The 24,269-nt window shown below is 41.9% G+C and overlaps 1 protein-coding gene across 1 annotated transcript; it reads left to right on the top strand.

The window, feature by feature from the left end:
- On the top strand, positions 1-3,827 carry LOC142179135 (CBS domain-containing protein CBSX5-like). Its single transcript, XM_075248954.1, has 2 exons — positions 1-488; positions 2,887-3,827. The coding sequence occupies exons 1-2, from the start codon at positions 157-159 to the stop codon at positions 3,737-3,739; spliced, it is 1,185 nt and encodes a 394-aa protein (XP_075105055.1). The 5' UTR covers positions 1-156; the 3' UTR covers positions 3,740-3,827.
- The last annotated feature ends 20,442 nt before the right edge of the window (positions 3,828-24,269 follow it).

Raw genomic sequence — 24,269 nt, 5'->3', positions numbered from 1 at the left:
GTTCCTCAGTCATCGTCATTCCTTCGACGACCACCGGATCTTCCCTTACACGGTTGTTCCGGCAATATAAATTCTCCATTTTACCCCTACTCTATTCCTCTAATTCCTTTTTTATCCTTTCTAATTTTTTCTATCCCTTTTTTCCTCATATTTTGCATGGCAGTAAGTTTTCTAAATCGGGAGGTATCAGATTTATGCCTTGGAAAACCGGCATTACGGCCTATAATTCCGGCGACCGCCACGTTAGCGGAGGCGATAGCGGTTTTGAAGAGAACCGGCGAGACTTATGCAAGCGTGTGGAAGGTTCTAGAAGAAGATGATTATTCTGTTGAATGCCGCTGTATAGGGAAGGTTTCAATGGTGGATGTGATTTGCTATTTATGTAAAGAGGAAAGTTTAATTGATTCTTCTAAGGTACTTGAGGTTCCTGTATCTAAGATTTTGACTAAAGGGGATAATATTGTTAGGCATTTGGAGCCCAATTCCAGGTTTGTGATATTTTTACATGGAATCCTACATTCCTACTACTTTTGTGTCATTTAATTTATATTTTATTATTAATTGGACAGCCAAATGTTCTTTTAATTTATCAAATACTCGCGACTTATATCACGTGTTCGAGCCGTAGAATCAACCACTAATACTTGCATCGGGTAGACCGACTACATTACACCTTCTTGGCAGAGGCGGAGGCCATGTATCGGCACCGGATTCAACTGAACCCAATACTTTTGGCGCGAAACATAAATTTATATGTAAAAATTCATTAATATCTTAAATAGCAATATGAACCTATAACTTAAATAGATTCAATGCTATAAAAATCTTAAAGGTTGAGCCCATAAAACTTAAATGTTAGATCTGCCTCTGCTCCTTGGGTGCGGCCCTTCCTTGGACCCTACGTGAATACGGGATGCTTTGTGTATCGGGTTGCCCTTTACTCGCGACATAGTGTGATGAAGTTTAAGAAAGAAATAAAAGATTTTTGAAACTTGCATCGCGAATATGCCCTCATGTCATAGTTTCTCGTTAAGGATAAAATAAGAAGTTTAAGTTAAATTAATTTCAAATTTAGAAAAGGGGTCATTTTTGTAGCGGACTATTGAAATAGTGTCACATAAACTGAAACGGAAAGAGTAGTTCTTAAATACTTTTAATTAGAAAATATCATGAATTTGTTGTCGTTGAACAGAATATCTAACTTTTGTTTAAATATTTTGAAGTTTTGAAGAGTCGATGACCAAATCACATAAAAATTAAATTAGTTGAAGAATTCACATTTCTTCCACTTGGTTGATTTGTCCCATGTCATGTACTCTCTTCTTGCATTTATTTAATTTAGTAGGATTTTACTATGATTACTGCTACTAATTGCTTTTAATTTTTTCTCTTCTGAGAATCGCTTTTCTTAGCTCGTTTATTAGTTTACTATTTTTGTTTTTGAAGTTTCTTGTTAAGAATATATGCAGTCTTCATCCTTTACTCTGAAATTTTGTGGCGGAGAGAATTTAAAAAATCTTTGCTTTTCTTTTTTGTGGTTCCAAATATGATATGAAGATTAAGGTGATTATTTTTAGGTAAGAGTTCCGAATTCTTGATGCTTGAACGTATGACTTAGTATTCCACAGAGGAAAGCTAATAAATATGGAGAGTGGATGTTCCAAAATAACAATGCTAAAGAATTTGTTGAAAAGGAACAATTTTTAGCTCACAAATCACAGTTTTTTCATCAAGTGGAAAACTTTCAGTCGGTGTATCAACGTGACATTTTATCGTCTTTTTTCCTTAACATATCAGCTACAAGTTCATTTCATGCAGCATCAAGTGGTTTTAATTTGTTTAATCCGCTGTCTTTTCATCTTTTCTTTGGCAGAGGGTCTATCGGAAACAGTTTCTCTGCCCTCCTAGGGTATGGATAAGGTTTGTGTACACATTATACTTCCGAGACCCCACTTATGAGAGTTGACTGGATTTGTTGTTGTTGATCCGCTGTCTTTGTCTTTTTATGGTTTAGATATGTAGTGTAGATGAACATCCTTTGGCACATGAGAGGCAACCACCTTTGAGGCTCTCTTAGGAAAGCATCTCGTATTTATATCAAATCAATCAATTACATGTGTCTATCATACGCAAATTTATCATTTAAATCGTGGTCAAATGACATGTATTCTCACTTTACTTTACAACCGCAAAGAGTATTGATTGATTTGGTGTAAACACCAGATGCGAATAAGTATTAACGCTCGCACGTCTCTACACATTTTGATTGATGCATTGAGGGACACTATTTATTAGTCAATACCAACTAATTGGAAATAAGATTTAGTCGGGTTAGATTCGTGTATGACAATGTCGGGATTAGTTTGAGTTTTGAGGAATTGCTAGATGGGTTTGGACTAGAATACCTCTGCTTATATTATGTTTTAATTTGTATTTGATTTTGGGAATTGAGTTGAATATTATGGTGAGAGAGTTTGTTCTTATTTTGATTATTCTTTTGCTTTCACAAACAAACAAAATAGAACAACTATGCAAGACAATAGTACAACCTGTGACAAACAGAAACCCTGCTTACTTTTAGAGAACCCTTTACTGTTGTTACTGCTAGTGCTTCTTTTCCTATATTTCCTTTAACCAAGGGTCTATTGGAAACAACCCCTCTATCTTTACAAGGCAGGAGTAAGGTCTGCATACACACTACCCTCCTCAGACCCCTCTTTTGGGATTACACTGTCTTTTTTGTTGTTGTAGTAGTGTAGATACGGCATTCAATAGAGGATTTATAGCCGATCCAACTAGCTTGAGATTGATGCGTAGTATGTTGATTGGTTTATTGCAGTGTGCTGTTATTGGTAGTCTGCTGAAATTTCTTTATTGTTTGTTCAGCTTGCTGGAAGCTATAGATCACATTCTTGAAGGTACACAGAACCTTGTTATACCGATTCACAACTACACAAATTCAAGGAGAAAGCCTTTGAGTAAATCATCCTCTTTGAAATCCACACATCATAATGGAGTTGAATACTGTTGGATAACACAGGAAGACGTTGTCCGCTTACTTCTCAATTCCATTGGAGTGTTCTCCCCTATGCCAACTTTTTCAATTGAATCGCTCAACATCATCGATCACAACATCTTGACTGTTCCTTACCATGACCCTGCAATCTCTGCTTTGGATTCAATCGCTCTAGCACATATTGAACAAACAGCAGTTGCAGTTGTCGATGATGACAACAGACTAATCGGGGAAATCTCCCCCTCTACTCTTGCCTACTGCGATGAATCTGTTGCAGCAGCGATCACGACTCTTTCAGCTGGTGATCTTATGGCATACATTGATTATGGTGGTCCTCCAGAGGACTTGGTTGAATTGGTGAAAATGAGATTACAAGAGAAAAAACTTGGCCTGATGCTAGAATTGATGGACAAAGAGTTTTCAGTGTCGTCTTCATCATCTTCAGCTTCTAGTTGTTCTTCTGATGATGAGTCGGGGTCGAGTAGAAATGGTTCCGGGCGATATTCTTCAGCAAGAAGGTCAGAGGCGATCACGTGTTATCCCGGGAGTTCATTGGTGGCTGTGTTGATTCAAGCGCTTGCGCATCGTGCGAGTTTCATTTGGGTCATTGATGAGGATCAAAATTTGGTTGGAGTTGTAACTTTTAAAGGAATTTTGAAAGTTTTTAGGGGTTTTGCGAATACAAGGTGTAAACCTGAAAGGGAGAATTTATCAACTCACTAGCTCAGCTTGTATCCATATAAGTAGAAGATTATATTGCAGACTATGTTACCAATTTTAATGATAAACCTTATCTTTGGATTTTCTGATACTTATTCTTTGTCTTGTTTGTTTTGCTTATGACTAATTTAAGCTCTATGGGTTGACTTAGATTTCAATTTAGAACCCATTGAGTAGTACTTGAAGTTGCCGTTTTAAAATTCAGAGCCCATAAAGTTGAATACTAGCTCCGACACTGGCTCCATTTGGAGGAGTGTCCTAAACTGCAGGCCAAATTACATGATATCCTTCCTCGCCTCGTAAGGCTTGTGATTGATGATTGTCAACAATTGGATTGTTTACAACTGTATAATCTTTCAAACGAACTTCTACCTGAAAGCTTCTTGCAAAACCTGACCACAGTTGAGACTTGATTATCAGAGGTTGTTGTGAGCTTGTGCGTCTATCTTTTTGTGTTTCTATAGAATGAAATTTTGGACTGCAAGGCAGATAAGTTTCTAAAATTTCTAAGGCAGAGAATGGTTCTACTTGGTGGATAATCTGGCTATACTTGCAAGATTAGCCAGAAATGCCGATTAAGTTATTTTTACCCATCTTGATACATACAACCTTGATCATTCATTATGATATATCGAGAGTTCAAGACCATAATATAATTTATTTAGAGAATGCCGACGAGAAAGTAGATCTGGCTCCGACACTAGAAAGCTATGAATACAGTTAGTTGAGGGGCTTTTGCATCTATACCCGTTTTTGGGGTCACAATTAGGGATGTTCAAAACCGAATCGGAACCGTTAACCGAACCGAACCGATGGCTTATTGACTTATTAGTATCGGATTATCGGGGTAATAGATGGTGAACGGATTGAGATTCTATAATTAACGTCTTAACGATTTGGGGACAGATTACTCAATTTTCTTATCGGGTAAACCGTTAACCCGTTAAGAATTTTTATATTTATACTTTTACCCCTATGTATATAAAGTACTATTGAAACCCTGTGGTAGTTGACTCTACTCTCTAGCGATAAAGTCTACTGGGGTAGTTTAGTCGGCATTATCAAGGCCTAAAAACAAGATCTTAGCCTCTTTCTGCCACAGACCAAGCGATGCGAGAACCCCGTAGAAACAATCGACCAAGAATATTCTTTTCAAATTGATTTTGACTGACTACGAGCCCTAAGATACAAATTTAAGAAAAGAGATGGAGGTGTTTGATGGATCGAATGATATAAGAACTAAAACCAAATCGCAATCTCTCGATGGATTCAAGGGAGAATCTTTCCTCGAAACGGTAGACTTTATCGCTAGAGAGTAGAGTCAAGGTAGACTTTCTATTTTTATTCTTCACCCGTTTGGTATTGATTGTTCAAAAAAGAATTATTTGATTTTGCCGATAAATCGCCTGATAACTGCCCGATAATCATTAATCTGATATCAATCCACCTATTGTCTTATTGGATGGCTAGCAGATTACTACATTTATAATCCGATAACCGATAAGCCAAACCGTTAAGAATAATTATCCGCCCGATAAGCATCCATTGTCATAATTGAACTTATACCCACTTTGCAAAAAAAATTGCAAGTCTACCCACTTTACGATGAACTTCAGGCTTATCAGTTTGAAGTTAAAAAAAAATTAGTTTGAAATGAAACAATTCCACTTATGCACTTAAGGCCAAATAGGTCTGAAGTGCAAACAATGATTATATGCACTTAATGTCAGTAAGTCTGAAGTGAAAAATTGCACTTCAAATACACTTAAGGCCAAAAGGTCTGAAGTGCAACAAACGTTTTCCTACACTTAAGACCAATAAGTCTAAAGTGAAAAATTGCACTTCAGATGCACTTATGGTCAAATAGGTATGAAGTGAAACCAATGGTTTCATGCACTTAAGGCCAAAAGGTCTGAAGTGCACAAACGTTTTCCTACACTTAAGGCCAATAAGTCTGAAGTGAAAAATTACACTTCAGATACACTTAAGGACAAAAGGTCTGAAATGCAACCAACGTTATAACAATCCAATATACTATTTAATACCTAAATCTACTCCAAATGAGTTCAAATTTGAAAAATAACCTCCAAATATCATCAAGAACAAACCTCAATCATCAATTTGTCAAAACAACAATAAATCTAACAAACTCATTTTGTAATTAAGAAAAAAAATACATAATCAATAGTAAAAAAATAAAGCGCCACAATAGCTCACAATTATAAAACATCACAAACTACTTTAAAATATGTTCATAAATACCATATAAAATCATTGTTACCCGAAGAAGAAGAAGAAGAAGAAGGAGAAAAATACCTGAAATTATTTAAACAATGGGTACAAATTAAAAAAAATTAAAAGTGGGAACATGTTAAATTGGGGCGACCAAATAGTGCGCCGATGCAATTTTTACATTAGTAAAGCTAGTCCGAGAAGCGGGATATCCCCAGAAAAGAGTAATTTGATTATTGCATTTTCCACTAATGTCAACCAATTGAGATTTCTAACAGTCAAAACACAATATTCTTTCTAATATATAATATTTTCTTTATATCAATTTGTCCGGCGCTTTTCACTTATAATTAATCCATTTGACCAATTTTAAGAGCTAAAATTTGACTAGATTATTTTTAAAAAAATGAATTTACATATTCTTTAACTATATGAACATTATTATAAGTTACAAATCTCTTCTATCTAACAAGCAAAAGAAAAACAAACTTTAAATATTAATAAAAGTTTACTTAATTTGAATCTTAAAAAGCAATGTGTCAAATATTAGAGAGAAGTTACATTTTTTTCATCCAAAGGTATACAATGATGATATTTTTACCTAGTTATACTATATTATAAATTCATTTAGTACTACTACAAATTATAAAAAACTCTTAATTAGTTTTAGTAATTAGCAAAATATAATTAAACTAGACAATATAATTATAATATATATGTGTGTGTGTGTGTTTACCCCAAAAATGAGTAACAATTAAATTTGTACGCGGTTTAAAAGATACATGGTTTAATCCAATACGAATAATTAAGAACAAAAGGTGAAGGAGTTAAAGACAAAATAAATGATAAAACTAATTGCAATGTAATGACCAAGCCTGATCTTAGATTGAACAGTGGAATTCGTCCTCGATTGGACCCTCGATACAAGCTCGGTCGCGAGTGAAGAAAAAGAACAAATGAATAATACCTTGAACAATAGCTAGAAGACAAAAGTAAATTTTTATAGCTTTGATTTGCGTGTCTCAATGTGTCAGAATAAAGAAAACCTTCCCCTTTATATGGTAGGGGAATTTCAGTCATAGTACAAGTCTAAAAAAGGTAAAAATCTTCTTTTTCCGGTAAATGTTGATCTACAGTTGATACTAAACGAGATTCGCGATGTAATATCCGGTTGAGGGCAAATATTACAGCCCCTTCTCGTCATGCATAACCGTTCACCGCGTCCTCTGAGATCCAGAAGTTATACTTGGCCCAGATCCGTCACTTCATCGTGTTCGACCTCAGCTATATCGTTCATTCCTCCCGGGTTTCATACGAGGGGCTCATGGGCCTCGATTATAATCACTTCGAGCCATGCTTCCCTTTGTTCTTTCATCGGGGAATCGAAAAAACTGTTGCCCTCGATTTTATCCGTACATAGATAATCTACTCGTTTCCTAGAGAGTAGATTTATCGGAGCGATGGAAAGCGATAAATTAACCCCGGTTCCTTCTTCCGTACGCTACAACCGAGTTGACGAGTCAGGAAAATATCCCATCAGTCACATCGTTCTAACTTCGGACATGTGTCAGCCGCCGGTTGACTATCCTCGAATGCGAAACGTCACGCATTGATTATCCTTTCTCTATAAAAGCTTCGACCCCTTTTTCACTTTTTTACTTTCCGATTTTAGAGCTCCCGGACTTACCCTCAAATTCTTCACTTATTTCTAACCCCTTCGAACCTTCATCCATTGTTTTCCAGATCTTCATATTTTGATCTTCAAAAGTTCATACTCCTTCTTCAAATCTTCAAGTCAGACCTTCATCCCTATCTTCAAACCTTCATCCTCATCTTCAAACCTTCATATTTACCTTCAAACCTTCATACTTTTCAAAATTCGATGGCAAAAACTTCCAAATTTGTGCCTCAATAGACCGTCCCTTCAACTTCCAAACCAACCACGAATGTCGAGGTGGTCGTTCCTAAGGTGGCCCCAGAGCCTCCTTTGAAGAGCTTCGTCCCCGGGGGCTGTTCCATTGAGAACGATTTCAAAGTTGAGAAGGCCTCCAGTCAACAGGACCGGGGTGAGGGAGTGTGGAGGTACATATGCTCCATTACTGAGGACACACTCCCCACAGTTCGGGTGGACTGCAACTAGGAGGGCAAGGCTGTGGTCGTCCCCGGGCCCAACGAAGACATTACTATTTACGTGGAAGGGTATCTATGTCTTTACACTTACCCTTTTATGCTCGTCCTGGTGGACCCTATAATTCTCGGCTTCTATAAAAGGTACGACGTCTGCCTTAGGCAGATTCACCTGTCTTTTTGGAGGATCGTAATCCTCCTCTGCCACTTCATCTACAACACCGAAGCACCTTGGTTTACCCTCGACCACGTGCTTCGTCCCTACAGTCCCCGAGTCTTCCGAGGGGGGTTGATCAAGCTCATTCGTCGAGCAAGCAAAGCTCCATTCTCGAGCATCGATGAAGATCAATATCGAGATTGGCAGGGGAGGTTCATTCGGTTGAAAACTGAAGACCTCATTCCCCCCGAATTCTTACCGTTCCCTGAAAAATGGAACTCATCCCGTAAGTTTTCTCCCCTTCCCGAGTACTTGACACTTCTTTTGTTATTTTTCTAATTTCCTGTGTCTACCAATGTGCAGTGGTCGCCCAAGTTCCTAATATAGTCCCCCGCTTCAAGGAGTAGATCGAGGGGATCTGCAAATAAATGTCTTAATTCGAGCGCGAATGGCGCAAGCTTTCAAAGGGCAAGTGGTGGGCCCGTTCCCATGGTGAGTCCTCCTCCCGAACAATTCTATTTTCATAGTTAACCTTCATTTCTGCTAAGTATTTTTCCCTTTCACAGGTTATCCCAAGACTACTAAGCTGGCCATTGGATAAAGATGAGGCCCTGTCCTCGCTTGCTGAACCCTTCGCTTCGGGACAACCCGGAGCTGCTGCAAACGAGGAGAAAAAGAAAAAAAAGAGGAAATCCTCTGGCTCCCCGGATGCCGAGGTCAAGAAGAAGAGGGTAGTTGTTGGGGTCCGGAAAAGAAATAAAAAGAGTACCAAAGCAAGGGTACCGGACCCCGATTCCCTCTTTCGGCTGAGGGATTAACTTGAGGACGATGATTTGGAGTTCGACGCTCATGGGTCGACCATCGACGAAGGAGAATAACCAGCAACCAGAGAAGGTGGCTGAGAGGCCGATTCCCCTCTAGCTCGGGAGCCAGAAGAAGAACCAGAGGCCACGGCCTCCCGAGAAACCGCCCCTTACCCGAAGGAGGTAACCGGTGTTATCGACATCGCGGAGTCGCCGTCTCACACAGAGTCTATGTTCGACGAGGCTCAAACCGATAAAGAGAAATCAAATGAGAGCCCGGGGCCCAGATGACGCCCTCAACATGTTTTTTGATAGCATGGACATGAGCGCGTTAGAGGATTATTTTGGGCTTGGTCACCTGGAGATCCCAAAAAAGGACGTGCCATCGGGAGCAGGCGAGCCGGACTCGAGCCCGAAGCTGGTGAGGTAGTTCCCTGCTCCGAGTGTGGATCCTGACCGTAAAAGAACAGTCGTGCTAACTATCCCGATGGATGCCCTATGTCCGCTCCGGTGGATGTGGCCAGCTATCTTCGTTGCCTAGTGACCGAGGAGGACCAGGCGAAGATGGACGAAGTAGGCACATCGAGCCTCTTCAACGAGGCACAACAGGCACTGAACTGGGTAAGTTGTCTATTTCTTGTGCCCTTTACGAATCTCTCAGCATGCTCTTACGATCTTATCGTTTTGTTTTTCAGGCTTCGGTGCTCCACAATGAAAGCTTCCTTCGATCTTGGATGATAGTCATCCAACTCGAGTTCGAGCTCAAAGAGCAAGTCTGGTAGAAGGACATGTATAGGGTTCTTAGTGAACAAAAAGACGAGTCCCTCAAAGATCTCTCAGTTCTCCGAGCCGAGTTGGAAAAGGCACAAAAGGAGGTCGTGTCCTTGAAATGGGAGCATGCTGAACTGGTCAAGAGGGTAAGGAACTTTTAGGTTAAAAATGAGAGGTTATGCGTAGTTACTAACGATGCAACCTCGCAGGTCCAAGAGAAGATAGACTTCATTGACCAGCTTCGGGCCGAGATGAATGAGGTCAAAGCTACGGTCGAGGCGCTGAGGAGCAGGATGTACCTGCTAGCTTCGGAAAAGGAGGCTACAAAGGAGGAGTTAGCATCGGGCAAGGACCAACTTCGGGGAGCAAAGGACAAGGCTGACAAGTGGTCTCGGCTAAATGAGGAACTCCGAGCCCAACTAGATTGAGCTGCCTTGGAACGGGAGGCCCTTGGCCGGGAATATACTGTGTTAAAGTCCAAATTGGAGGCAATCTCGATTGATTCCTCCAAAGTCGAGTAAATGTTGTCCCAGTATAAAACTAATGTGGAGATAGCCGAGGCCCGCTTAAGAATGAAGACCGAGTATGTAAAGTGTTTGTCCCAGAAGGAGATCCTCGAGGAGGTTCATGCCCGGGGATTCAACCTTTCGTTCGAGATTGAAGAAGCCCAGAGTCTTGAGGCCGAGGAAAATGAACTTTATGAGCCCGAAGGTCCCGAAGGTTCCGGTGAAGATCAGGTGGAGATGCCTTAGCTCTTTTTTGTTTCCTTTTTGTACATTTTCTTTCTTGTTTATTTTGAGGTTGTTTTATCGTGCCTTTGTAAATATTCTTTGAGATATATATATAAAATTTTCCCTTTGGAAGCACCTTGATTTTACTTTTCAACATCTATTTGCAATTTGTTTTTATTTGTGTATCGTCCATAATGCCTTAGCATAGAATCAAACATAATTTGGAGCATCCATTCTCCGGAAGCCCGAATGGGGCCCGGTTTTGATAGTAGCTTCAGATTGCTCGTGGCTTCAAATTTTGGATAAAAATCGAAGGCCTTTAAGACACTTAAGAGTTTTAGTCATATGCGATGATGTTTTGCCGAGGGTAACCCTTTATTAGGTTTTAATTATACGTAAGGGCCTTACTTTCTGAGTACGAACTTCGGACGTCTCTGAGCCATTTTGGGGCGGTCGTAGCCTTTCATTTTTGGGCCCTACCTAATAGGCTTGGTGCCTCTAGGATTTGATAGCCCGGTTCATCTAAGTTTTTATCAAACGACAGTCCCCGAGTTGGGGTAGCCCGTGGGCTTTGGGATTTAGGATCCGTAGTAAAGCATCGATCAAGCGAAATGCATAGTAATAAAGTATAAAGAAAGCAAAGATTTCTTTCACTGTTTTATATGTAGAGTACATAATTGGAGGTGCATAAGCCTTATGCCGTGGCTAGAGAGGGCTACATAGATACGGTTCGTTTTACTGTTTGACCCTTACAATGAATCCTAACTACCAATCCTTGGCTTTTAATATCAAGTGATTGCACCTTCTAAGGATCTTAAGCTAGGGGTAATGGCCCCAGTATTTGAGGTCGAACTTATGAGGGCTCGAATATTGTTGGTTCGGTGCAAATGATCAGCAACTCCGGTTTAAGTCCGACCTTCGAAGCTAAGGTAACACGTCTTACTGTTTCCTCGTTAAAAACCTTTCCGAAAAAACCACTTCGGGAAAAACCTGATTCAAGGGAAAAAAGGGAATTGAGCTCGTACCTTAGTAGTAGTACCGCTTTAAGTGTGCCATGTTCTAATTGTTCGGTAGTTGAGCACCGTTTCCCGACTCGAGTTTATACGAGCCTTTCCCGGTTATTCTGGTAACTATATACGGTCCTCCTAATTCGGGCCTAGTTTTCCGTCATTCGGGTTCCTGGTGTGTGGCGTTACTTTTCTCAACACCAAGTGCCCTACTTGAAAATGTCGAAGGTTGGCTCTTTGGTTGTAGTACCTCCCTACTCGCTGCTTTTGGGCGGCCAACCGGACCAAGGTGGCTTCTCACCTTTCGTCCAAAAATTCCAGGCTCGTGGTCATGGACTCGCCGTTTGAAATTTAAGTAGCATACTGAAACCTGAGGCTCGGTTCCCCTACCTCGACCGGTATTAAGGCTTCCGCTCCGTAGACTAGGGAGAATGGGGTCGCTCCGGTACTTGACTTGTAAGTCGTATGGTATGCCCACAAGACTTTGGCCAAGATTTCTTTTCACTTTCCTTTTGAATCGGTCAATCTCTTTTTCAAGTTTTGGAGTATTATTTTGTTCGTCGATTCCGCTTACCCATTCCCACTAGGGTGGTAAGGCGTTAATAATATTTTTTTGATTTTGTGGTCTTCGAAAAGCTTACTTACCTTGCTACTGACGAATTGATTTCCGTTGTCGGAAACGATCTCAGTCGGTATTCCAAATCAACATATTATGTGATCCTAGATGAAGTCGATGACCTCTTTCTCCCCGGAGCTTCGACCCACTTGAAAAAATAATCGGTCATGGGTAGTATGTATTGGGCTTTACTGGGCACCCATGGCAAGGGACCGACGATATCCATTCCCCATTTCATAAATTGCCATGGCGACAAGACCGGGTAAAGCCTCTCTCCCAGTTGATGAATCATCAGGGCGTGTATTTGACACTATTTTCGTATGAAGTCTTTCGCATCCTTCTCCATTTTATTCTAGTAGTAACCGACTCTGATTAACTTTCGAACCAAGGATTCTGCCCCAGAGTGGTTCCCGCAAGTTCCCTCGTGGACCTCTCTCATGGCGTATTCGGTCTCTCCCAAACCCAAGTACATAGCTAGTGGGCCGAAGAAGGATCTTCTAAACAATTTCCCTTCGACTAAGCTAAACCTGGCAGTTTTGGTGCATAAGGCTTTCGATTCCTTGGGATCCGATGGCAATTTCCCTTCGATCTGATGATGATGGCAATTTCCCTTCAGGTTCCGATGGCAATTTTTCTGTCTTCCGATCGGCGTGACCTTCTTCTACCACCGAGTTCATAAGCTATACTACTACCCCCAGTCGAATTCATCAGAGTCGACAGACGACCCCAAGTTGGCCAGTGTATCGTCCTCACTATTTTGATCCCGAGGTACGTGCTGCAAAGTCCATTCCTTGAATTGGTATAGGGTCACCTGCAATTTGTCCAATTACCTCCGCATTCGTTCCTATTCTACTTCGAATGTTTTGTTGACTTGATTTATGTAATGACCTGATAGTTCATCTTATGATTTAGAACCTAATTTTGCGCTATGAAGCTTTAAATACCTCATTCTAGCCTTCCTCGATTTGCGTGCGCAGTCCAGGTGTTTTTCCGAAAAGCTTTTATGTTAAAAACTGAAAAAATATAAAATTTTTGCCTTAAAATCTATTTGAGTTAACTTCGGTCAACGTTTTGAGTAAACAGACCCGGATTCATATTTTAACGGTTCCGGTAAGTTCGTATCGTGATTTGGGACTTGGGCGTATGCCCAGAATTGAATTTGGAAGTCCCTAGCTTGAGTTATCTCACTTTGTTGAAATTTGAAAGTTAAAGACTTAATGACTTTGAAATATTTGACTTTTTGGATATCGGGTCCATATTTTAGTTTCGGAACCCGGTATAGGTCCAATACTATATTTATGACTTGTCTGTTAAATTTGGTGAGAAACGGAGTTGGTTTGACGTGATTCGGATGTCCGGTTGTGAAATTAGAAGTTCATAAGTTTTCTTGAAAATTTCCTTTGATTTGATACAAAATTCATAGTTCTAGGTTGTGTGCATGTTTGGTTTGGAGCCCCGAGGGCTCGGGTGAGTTTCGGATAGGCTACGGAGTGGTTTGGACTTAGAAAACTCAATTGGTTCTGCAATTTCTAGTAACTGGTGTCTGATCACAATTGCGAGATCAGTGTTCGCATTTGGGAACATTCCCCAATCCTGACAGACTCGTATTTGCGAGCAAAATTCTTCGCATTTGCGAAGAGTACCGGGGTCAGCATGAGTTCGCATTTGCGATCAAGAGGTCGCAATTGCGGGGAGGCCAAAGTTCGTATTTTCGGACAATACTTCGCTTTTGCGAAGTGGGCTGGGGCAGGCTTGGTCGCATTTGCGATCAATTTGGTCGCAAATGCGGAAGATCAATGTTCGCATTTGCAAACAAGTCATCGCAAATGCGATGAAAGCAGAGATGGGAGGACTTTGCTTTTGCGATTGATTCTTTGCGTTTGCGGGATTCGCATTTGCGAACCCCAGGTTGCAAATGCGACATCTGCAACTGATCAAAATGGGACTTAGACGGGATTTTGGTTCATTCTCTCAAATTTTCAAAACAAGAAACCCTAGAGGCAATTTTTCAAAGAACATTTCTTCCCCAAATTATTGGTAAGTGATTTTAAACTAGTTTCTTTCAATATTTCACTACATTTACTAAGATTTCAACCAAAAATCTTGTGTTTTCATGGTGGAAATTGGGGGTTTTGGGTAGAATTAGGGTTTTTTTGTAAAATGGGGATTTAGACCTCAAATTGAGGTCGAATTCCAAAACAAATTATATAACTGGGCTCGGGGGTGAATGGGTAATCAGATTTTGGTCCGAATTTCGGGTTTGGACCAAGCGAGCCCGGGAGTTGACTTTTGTTGACTTTTTCAATAATGACCTAAATTGAATCCTTTGCAATCGTGCGTAGTTCCTAAGGCTTAATTTGAATCGTTTGGTTGGTAATTTGCTAGATTCTATTAGTTCGAAGGATTTTTTGAAAGGCAAAACTGTGATTGAGCTTTGAAGTGGACATTGGGAGTGAGGTAAGTGTCGTGGTTAACCTTGACTTGAGGGATTAGGACTTGTTTGTCTATTTGCTACATGTTTAGATGTCGGGTACAATGTATATGTGTGGTGACGAGTACTTATGCGTTGTTTTCGAGTTAAAGCATGCGGGTGGGGACTTGTTCCTTGTAGTTTATTGCTTACTTTGATCTTGTTATCCATGCTTAGACTAGTTACTTACTAAATTGATCGTTCTTATCGTGTTTACGGGCTCTTATGATAATTGAGTATTGATTCCAAAGTTGAGATTGATATTGTGGAATCATTGTTGAAGTAAGACTTGCTCTTGTTGATTCTATCTCCCTGCTATTACTTGTTCATTGTTATGTGGCAAGGGAGAGTGTTAATGCACGAAGGGTGATGTCGTGCCATATTGTAAGTGTTAATACACGAAGGGTGATGTCGTGACATATTGTGACTGTTAATGCACGAAGGGTGATGTCGTTCCATGTTATGAGAGTTAATGCACGAAGGGTGATGTCGTGCCGTATCTAATGATTTATATTGTGAGGCTGAGAGTAAAAGCACGAAGGGTGATGCCGTGCAGAAATATTGTTTCATTGTGAGGTTGAGAGTAAAAGCACGAAGGGTGATGCCGTGCAATTTTCTTCATTGTGTTTAGTTGTTTTTCACTAGTTAAAAGCATGTTAACTGGTCGGGTTATCATTTCCGTTGTATCTCTTACATCTTGTGCCCATTTAGCATGCCCCCCTCCCAATAGTACATATTTAGATGTTATTGTTGTTTCCTGTATATATATATATTGTTATCTGCACAAGTTTATTATGTGGGTGTCTTGTCATAGCCTCGTAACTACTTCGTCGAGGTTAGGCTTGACACTTACGAGTATATGGGGTCGGTTATACTTATACTACACTCTACACTTCTTGTGCAGATTTTGGTACCGGCCCTAGCTGATCGCGAGACTCGGCAGTCCGGACTTGCTTATCGGAGACTCAAGGTAGATCTGCTGGCGTCCGCAGACCTTGGAGTCCCTTCCTAGTTTCCTTATTTTACTGTTTCTTTTCATTCAGAACAGTTGTATTTTCTTTCAGACTCTGTTTGTAGTAAATTTTAGAAGCGCGTGAGTTATGACTCCAGATCCGTATTGTATCAAATATGATGGGCTTTATGTTGCATTTCAGTTTTAGCATCTATTTAGCTTAATTGATTATGCTATTGAAATTGACTAAAAATTGGCTTAAAGAATCCTCTAACGTTCGCTTGCCTAGCAAGTGAAATGTTAGGCGCCATCACGGTCCTGAAGGTGGGAATTACGGGTCGTGACAAGTTGGTATCAGAGCACTAGGTTTCCTAGGTCTCACAAGTCACAAGCAGGCTTAGTAGAGTCCGGAGGATCGGTACGGAGACGTATGTACTTATCTTCCAGAGGCTATGAAGTTTAGGAACAAATTTCACTTCTACTCTTCTCTGTTGTGCGATTTTGTTCTATCATTGCTAATTGAACTCTTCTACTCTTGTTCTCTCACAGATGGCGAGAACACGTACTGTATCTTCAGCTGAGCAGCAGCCAAAGCCCCCAGTGGCAGCTCCTACGAGGGGCAGAGGTCGAGGCTGTGCCAGAGGCCGAGACAGGGGCAGAGCTCATCCCAGAGCTCGAGCAGCAGCACCAGCAGTGGAGCCTCAGGTAGAGTTTGACGAGGAGGTTACATCCCAGACTGTTCCTGTCGGACCAACTCAGGTCCCAAAGGGGTTCATTGCCACCCTAGTACTTCAGGACGTTTTGGTCCGTTTGGTGGGCCTTATGGAGAGTGTGGCTGATGCCGGTACATTTCACATGGCACCAGCCGTCTCTCATGCTAGGGGAGGACCATAAACTCCCACTACTCCTACTTCGGAGCAGATGGCTCCCCAGTATCAGGCTCCAGCAGCCCCACTAGTTGGAGTAGTTCAGTCGGTTGTTGCGGCACAGGCCGGTGATGGACCAGCTATGTCTTTTGAGGGCTTATTGAGGTTGGACAAGTTCACCAAGCTCTTTCTAGTTCACTTCAGTGGGGCACCTTCTGAGGACCCATATGATTATCTTGACCGTTGCCATGAGGTTCTGTGGGACAAGGGGATAGTTGAGACCAATGGGGTCGATTTTGCTGTGTTTAAAATGACGGGTTCCGCCAAGAGATGGTGGAAGGATTTTGTATCGACCAGACCAGCTGGGTCGCCTGCTCTTACTTGGGATCAGTTTTCTCAGATATTTCTTGAGAAGTTCCTTCCTGTCACACTGAGAGAGGATTTTCATAGGCAGTTCGAGCATCTGCAGTAGGGCAGTATGTTCGTCACTCAGTATGAGACCCGTTTTGTAGATCTAGCCCGTCATGCTATTCTTCTGCTTCCTACCGAGAAAGAGAGAGAGAGGGTGAGGAGGTTTATTGAGAGACTTGCTCAGCCTATCAAGTTGTAGATGGCTAAGGAGACCGGGAGTGAGATTTATTTTCAAATGGCTGCCAATGTTGCCAGGCGAGTCGAGATGGTTCTTGCACATGGGGGAGGTCAGGGGTCTGACAAGAGACCTCGTCATTTTGGTGGGTTTAGCGGTGCCTCGTCTGGAGGCATGGGTACTTTTGGTAGAGGCCATCCTCCCATGCCATTTCATTCAGCACTCCAAGCATCCCACAGTGCTTCAGGTGGTCGTGGCCCTCATATGCCTTATTCCGACCAGCTAGCCTACAGTGCACCACCAGCTCCTACTAGTGCACCTCCGCTCCAGAGTTTTCAGGGTGGTTACTCAGGTCGACAGGGTCAGTTTCAGCCGAGGTCCTGTTATACTTGTGGTGATCCGAGGTACATTGCTAGATTTTGCCCTCGTGCATCGAGCAATTCACAGTATCAGTGTTCTCGTGCCATGGTCCCGGCATCGAATGCTCCACCGCCCGCTCATCCAACTAGAGGTAGGGGTCAGACAGCTAGAGGTGGAGGTCAGACCATTAGAGGTGGAGGTCAGGCCACTAAAGGTGGAGGCCAGCCAGCTAGGGCCCGTCCTAGAGATATAGTTCAGAGTAGTAGGTCCTAGCCCCGATGCTATGCTTTTCCAGCCAGGCCTGAGGCTGAGTCATCTGGCGCTGTTATCATAGGTACTGTTTCAATTTGCAGTAGAGATGCTTCAGATCTATTTGATCCTCATTCTACTTATTCCTACGTGTCATCCTATTTTGCTTCATATTTAGTTGTGCCTCGTGATTCTTTGAGTGCTCTTGTGTATGTGTCCACACCTGTGGGAGATGCTATTATTTTAGACCGCATTTATTGTTCGTGTATGGTCACCATTGGGAATGTTGAGACTAGTGTAGATCTTCTACTTCTCAATATGGTAGATTTCAATGTTATCTTGGGTATGGATTGTTTGTCACCTTATCACGCTATGTTGGATTGTCACACTAAGACAGTGACCTTAGCCTTGCCGGGGTTGCCTCGATTAGAGTGGAGAGGGACTCCTAGTCATTCTACCAGCAAGGTTATCTCTTATATGAAGACTCAGTGTATGATCGAGAAGGGGTGTCTAGCTTATCTGGCTTATGTATGTGATTCTAGCATGGAGGTTCCTTCCATGGATTCAGTACCAGTTGTCTGTGAGTTTCTAGAGGTATTTCCTGCAGACCTGCCCGGGATGCCACCCGACAGGGATATCGACATCTGTATTGACTTGGTTCCGGGCACTCAGCCCATTTCTATTTTGCCGTATCGTATGGCCCCACCAGAGTTGAAAGAATTGAAGGAGAAATTGCAAGATTAGCTTGATAAGGGCTTCATTAGACCTAGTGTCTCGACATGGGGTGCGCCTGTGTTGTTCATGAAGAAGAAGGATGGATCGATGAGGATGTGCATAGATTATCGGCAGTTGAACAAGGTCACCATCAAGAACAAGTATCCATTGCCGAGGATTGATGACTTATTTGATCAGCTTCAGGGCGCCAAGGTGTTTTTGAAGATTGATTTGAGGTCTGGCTACCATCAGTTGAGAATTAAGGCAACCGATGTCACTAAGACAACTTTTCAGACTCGGTATGGGCATTATGAGTTTCTAGTGATGTCCTTTTGGTTGACAAATGCCCCAACAACATTTATGGATTTGATGAACCGAGTGTTCAAGCCTTATTTGTACTCCTTTGTGATTGTGTTTATTGATGATATCTTGATCTACTCCAGCAGTCGAAGGGAGCACGAGCAACATCTTCGGATTGTACTTCAGACAGCCAGATATATGCTAAGTTTTCAAAGGCAAGTTTTGATTGGATTCGGTCGCTTTCTTGGCGCACGTTGTATCAGCAGAGGGCATTCAGGTGGACCCTAAGAAGATTGAGGCAGTTTAGAACTGGCCCAGACTCACTTCAGCCACGGAGATTCGGAGTTTCTTGGGTTTGGCGGGCTATTACCGTCGGTTTGTGGAGGGGTTCTCATCCATAACAACCCCATTGACCAGGTTGACCCAGAAGGGTGCCCCATTCAGATGGTCAGACGAGTGTGAGGCGAGCTTTCAGAAGCTCAAGACTGCTTTGACTACGATGTCGGTGTTGGTGTTGCCCACATGTTCAGGATCTTATACGGTATATTGTGATGCATCCCGTGTTGGGCTCGGTGAAGTATTGATGTAGGATGGCAGGGTGATTGCATATGCGTCGCGGTAGTTGAAGGTTCATGAGAAGAATTACCCTGTTCATGACTTAGAGTTGGTAGCCATTGTTCATGCACTGAAGATTTGGAGGCACTATCTTTATGGCATGTCGTGTGAGGTTTTCATGGATCATCGGAGCCTACAGTATTTGTTAAAGAAAAAGGATCTCAATTTGAGACAGAAGAGGTTGTTAGAGCTATTGAAAGACTATGATATCACCATCCTGTATCATCCCGGGAAGGCCAATGTGGTGCCCGACGCCTTGAGTAGAAAGGCAGCGAGTATGGGTAGCATTGCGTACATTCCAGTCGGTGAGAGACTGCTTGCATCAGATGTTCAGACTTTGGACAATCAGTTTGTGAGGTTGGATATTTCGGAGCCCAGTCGTGTCCTAGCTTGTACAATCATTCGGTCTTCCTTGTTTGAGCGTATCAGGGAGCGGCAGTATGACGACCCTCATTTGCTGGTACTTAGGGATACAGTGCGGCACGGTGGTGCCAAGCAGGTTACTATTGGAGATGATGGAGTTTTGAGGATGCAGGGTCATGTTTGTGTGACTAATGTGGATGGACTTCGTGAGTTGATTCTTGAGGAGGCCTATAGTGCTCGGTATTCTATTCATCCGGACGTCGCCAAGATGTATCAGGACTTGCGACAACATTATTGGTGGAGGAGAATGAAGAAGGACATAGTTGCATATGTAGCTCAGTGTCTAAATTGTCAGCAGGTAAAGTGTGAGCATCAAAGACCTGGTGGTTTGCTTCAGAAGTTAGAGATTCCTAAGTGGAAGTGGGAACGTATCACTATGGATTTTGTTGTTGGACTCCCACGAACTCATAGGAAGTTTGATGTAGTTTGGGTCGTTATGGACAGGCTGACCAAATCAGCGTACTTCATTCCTGTGGCAGTTACCTATTTTTCAGAGCGGTTGGCAGAGATTTACATACGCGAGATCGTTCGTCTTCACGGTGTGCCCGTGTCTATCATTTCTGATCGAGGTACGCAATTCACCTCGCACTTTTGGGGGGAAGTACAGTGTAAGTTGGGCATGCAGGTTGAGTTGAGCACAACATTTCATTCTCAGACGGATGGACAGTCCGAGCGCACTATTCAGATATTGGAGGATATGCTTCGCACTTGTGTTATAGACTTCGGAGGTTCTTGGGATCAGTTCTTACCTACTTGAGGAGTTTGCTTACAACCGAGCGCACTATTCAGATATTGGAGGATATGCTTCGCTCTTGTGTTATAGACTTCAGAGGTTCTTGGGATCAGTTCTTACCTACTTGAGGAGTTTGCTTATAACAATAACTACTAGTCGAGCATCCAGATGGCTCCCTATGAGGCATTATATGGTCGGCGTGCCGATCGCCAGTTGGATTGTTCGAGCTGGGGGAGGCTCGGTTGTTGGGTACAAATTTAGTACAGGATGCCTTGGATAAGGTTAAGATTATTCAGGATCGACTTCGTACATCTCAGTCCAGGTAGAAGAGTTATGCTGATTGTAGAGTTCGTGATATTGTATTCATGGTCAGAGAGAGAGTGTTACTTCGGGTATCACCTATGAAGGGTGTGATGAGATTCAGAAAGAAGGGCAAGTTGAGCCCTAGGTATATCGGGCCTTTTGAGATTCTTGAGAGAGTGGGAGAGGTGGCTTACAGGCTTGCGTTGCCACCGGGTTTATCAGCAGTTCATCCGGTGTTCCATATGTCCATGCTCCGGAAGTATCACGGCGATCCATCCCACGTGTTAGATTTCAGCTATGTCCACTTGGACAACGATTTGACTTACGAGGAGGAGCCGATGGCTATTCTAGCCCGGCAGGTTTGTCAGTTGAGGTCGAAGAGTTATCCTTCAATCCGAGTGCAGTGGAGAGGTCAACCCATCGAGGCAGCTGCTTGGGAGTCCGAGTCGGACATCCGGAGTAGATATCCCCATCTTTTCACAAGCCCAGGTACTTTTCTATATCCGTTCGAGGATGAATGATTATTTTAGAGGTGGATAATGTGATGATTCGATAGGTCATCTTATGTTTTAGAACCTAATTCTACGTTATGAAGCCTTAAATACCTTATTATAGCCTTCCTCAATTTGCGTGCGCCGTCTGGTATTTTTCCAGAAAGCTTTTATGTTAAAAACTGAGAAAATATAAAATGTTTACCTTAAAATCCATTTGAGTTAACTTCGGTCAATGTTTTGAATAAACAGACCCAAATTCATATTTTGACGGTCCCGATGGGTCCATATCGTGATTTGGGACTTGGGCGTATGCCCAGAATCGAATTTGGAAGTCCCTAGCTCGAGTTATCACACTTTGTTGAAATTTGAAAGTTAAAGGCTTAATGACTTTGAAATGTTTGACTTTTTGGATATCTGGTCCGTATTTTGGTTCCGAAATCCGGTATAGGTCCAATACTATATTTATGACTTGTCTGTCAAATTTGGTGAGAAACGGAGTTGGTTTGACGTGATTCGGACGCCCGGTTGTGAAATTAGAAGTTCATGAGTTTTCTTGAAAATTTCCTTTGATTTGATACTAAATTCATAGTTCTAGGTGTTATTTTGGCGATTTAATCACGCGATCAAGTTCGTATGATGTTTTTAGACTTGTGTGCATGTTTGGTTTGGAGCCCCGAGGGATCGGGTGAGTTTCGGATAGGCTACGTAGTGGTTTGGACTTAGAAACTTCAACTGGTTCTACAATTTCTGTTAACTGGTGTCTGATCTCGCAATTGCGAACATTCCCCAATCCTGACATGTTCGCATTTGCGAAGAGTACCTGGGTCAGCATGAGTTCGCATTTACGATCAATAGGTCGCAATTGCGGGGAGGCCAGAGTTCACATTTGCGAACAATACTTCGCATTTGCGAAGTAGGGCTGGGGCAGGCTTGGTCGCATTTGCGATCAATTTGGTTGCAAATGCGGAAGATCAATGTTCGCATTTGCGAACAAGTCATCACAAATGCGATGAAAGAAGAGATGGGAGGACTTCGCTTTTGCGATTGATTCTTCGCATTTGCGAACCTCAGGTCGCAAATGCGACATCTGCAACTGATCAAAATGGTACTTAGACGGGATTTTGGTTCATTCTCTCAAATTTTCAAAACAAGACACCCTAGAGGCGATTTTTCAAAGAACCTCTTTTCCCCAAATCATTGGTAAGTGATTATAAACTAGTTTCTTTTAATCTTTCACTACATTTCCTAAGATTTCAACCAAAAATCTTGTGTTTTCATGGTGAAAATTGGGGGTTTTGGGTAGAATTAGGGATTTTTTTGTAAAATGGGGATTTAGACCTCAAATTGAGGTCAGATTTCAAAAACAAATGATATAACTGGGCTTGGGGGTGAATGTGTAATCGGGTTTTGGTTTGAATTTTAGGTTTGGACCAAGTGGGCCCTGGAGTTGACTTTTGTTGACTTTTTCAATAATGACCTAAATTGAATCCTTTGCAATCGTAGGTAGTTCCTAAGGCTTAATTTGAATCGTTTGATTGGTAATTTGCTAGATTCTATTAGTTCGAAGGCTTGTTTGAAAGGCAAAGCTGTGATTGAACTTTGAAATGGACATTGGGAGCGAGGTAAGTGTCGTGGTTAACCTTGACTTGAGGGACTGGGACTTGTTTGTCTATTTGCTACATGTTTAGATGTCGGGTACAACGTATATGTGTGGTGACGAGTACTTACGCGTTGTTTTCGGGTTAAAGCATGCGGGTGGGGACTTGTTCCTTGTAGTTTATTGCTTACTTTGATCTTGTTATCCATGCTTAGACTAGTTACTTACTAAATTGATCGTTCTTATCGTATTTACGGGCTCTAGTGATAATTGAGTATTGATTCCAAAGTTGAGATTGATATTGTGGAATCATTGTTGAAGTAAGACTTGCTCTTGTTGATTCTATCTCCCTGCTATTACTTGTTCATTGTTATGTGGTAAGTGAGAGTGTTAATGCACGAAGGGTAATGCCGTGCCATATTGTAAGTGTTAATACACGAAGGGTGATGTCATGTCATATTGTGAGTGTTAATGCACGAAAGGTGATGTCGTGCCATGTTATGAGAGTTAATGCACGAAGGGTGATGTCGTGCCGTATCTATTGATTTATATCGTGAGGCTGAGAGTAAAAGCACGAAAGGTGATGCCGTGCAATATTATTGCTTCATTGTGAGGTTGAGAGTAAAAGCGCGAACGGTGATGCCGTGCAATTTTCTTCATTGTGTTTAGTTGTTTTTCACTGGTTAAAAGCATGTTGACTGTGCTGGTTATCATTTCCGTTGTATCTCTTACATCTTGTGCCCCTTTAGCATGTCCCCCTCCAATAGTACATGTTTAGCTGTTATTGTTGTTTTCTTATACATATAATATTATCTACATAGGTTTATTATGTGGGTGACTTGTCATAGCCTCGTCACTACTTCATCGAGGTTAGACTCGACACTTATGAGTACATGGGATCGGCTGTACTCATACTATACTCTGCACTTCTTGTGCATATTTTGGTACCGGCCCTAGCTAATCGCGAGACTCGGCAGTCCGGACTTGCTCATCGGAGACTCAAGGTAGATCTGCTGGCATCCGAAGACCTTGGAGTCCCTTCCTAGTTTCCTTATTTTACTGTTTCTTTTCATTCAGAACAATTGTATTTTCTTTCAGACTCTGTTTGTAGTAAATTTTAGAAGCGCGTGAGTTATGACTCCAGATCTGTATTGTATCAAATATGATGGGCTTTATGTTATTTTGCATTTTAGTTTTAGCATCTATTTAGCTTAATTGATTCTGCTATTGAAATTGAATAAAAATTGGTTTAAAGAATCCTCTAATGTTGGCTTGCCTAGCAAGTGAAATGTTAGGTGCCATCACGGTCCCGAAGGTAAAAATTTCGGGTCGTGACAAGTTACGAGGAAGGGGGAAACACATTTGGCTTCGATCACTTCAGCGCCGAGGCTCTTAGCTAGTTCTAGACCTACAATTATAGCTTCATA

This window comes from Nicotiana tabacum, unplaced genomic scaffold, assembly GCF_000715075.1.
Source record: "Nicotiana tabacum cultivar K326 unplaced genomic scaffold, ASM71507v2 Un00400, whole genome shotgun sequence".
NCBI classification, from domain to species: domain Eukaryota; kingdom Viridiplantae; phylum Streptophyta; class Magnoliopsida; order Solanales; family Solanaceae; genus Nicotiana; species Nicotiana tabacum.
The sequence above is the reverse complement of the archived record's forward strand: the minus strand, read 5'-3'. Positions and strand labels throughout refer to the sequence as shown.

What these genes read in the sequence shown, in the direction of transcription:
- LOC142179135 (XM_075248954.1), top strand. Translation starts at nt 157, where the DNA reads ATGGCAGTAAGTTTTCTAAATCGGGAGGTATCAGATTTATGCCTTGGA. An exon ending in CATTTGGAGCCCAATTCCAG is followed by an intron (nt 489 to 2,886) that starts GTTTGTGATATT and finishes TTGTTTGTTCAG; the next exon opens with CTTGCTGGAAGCTATAGATC.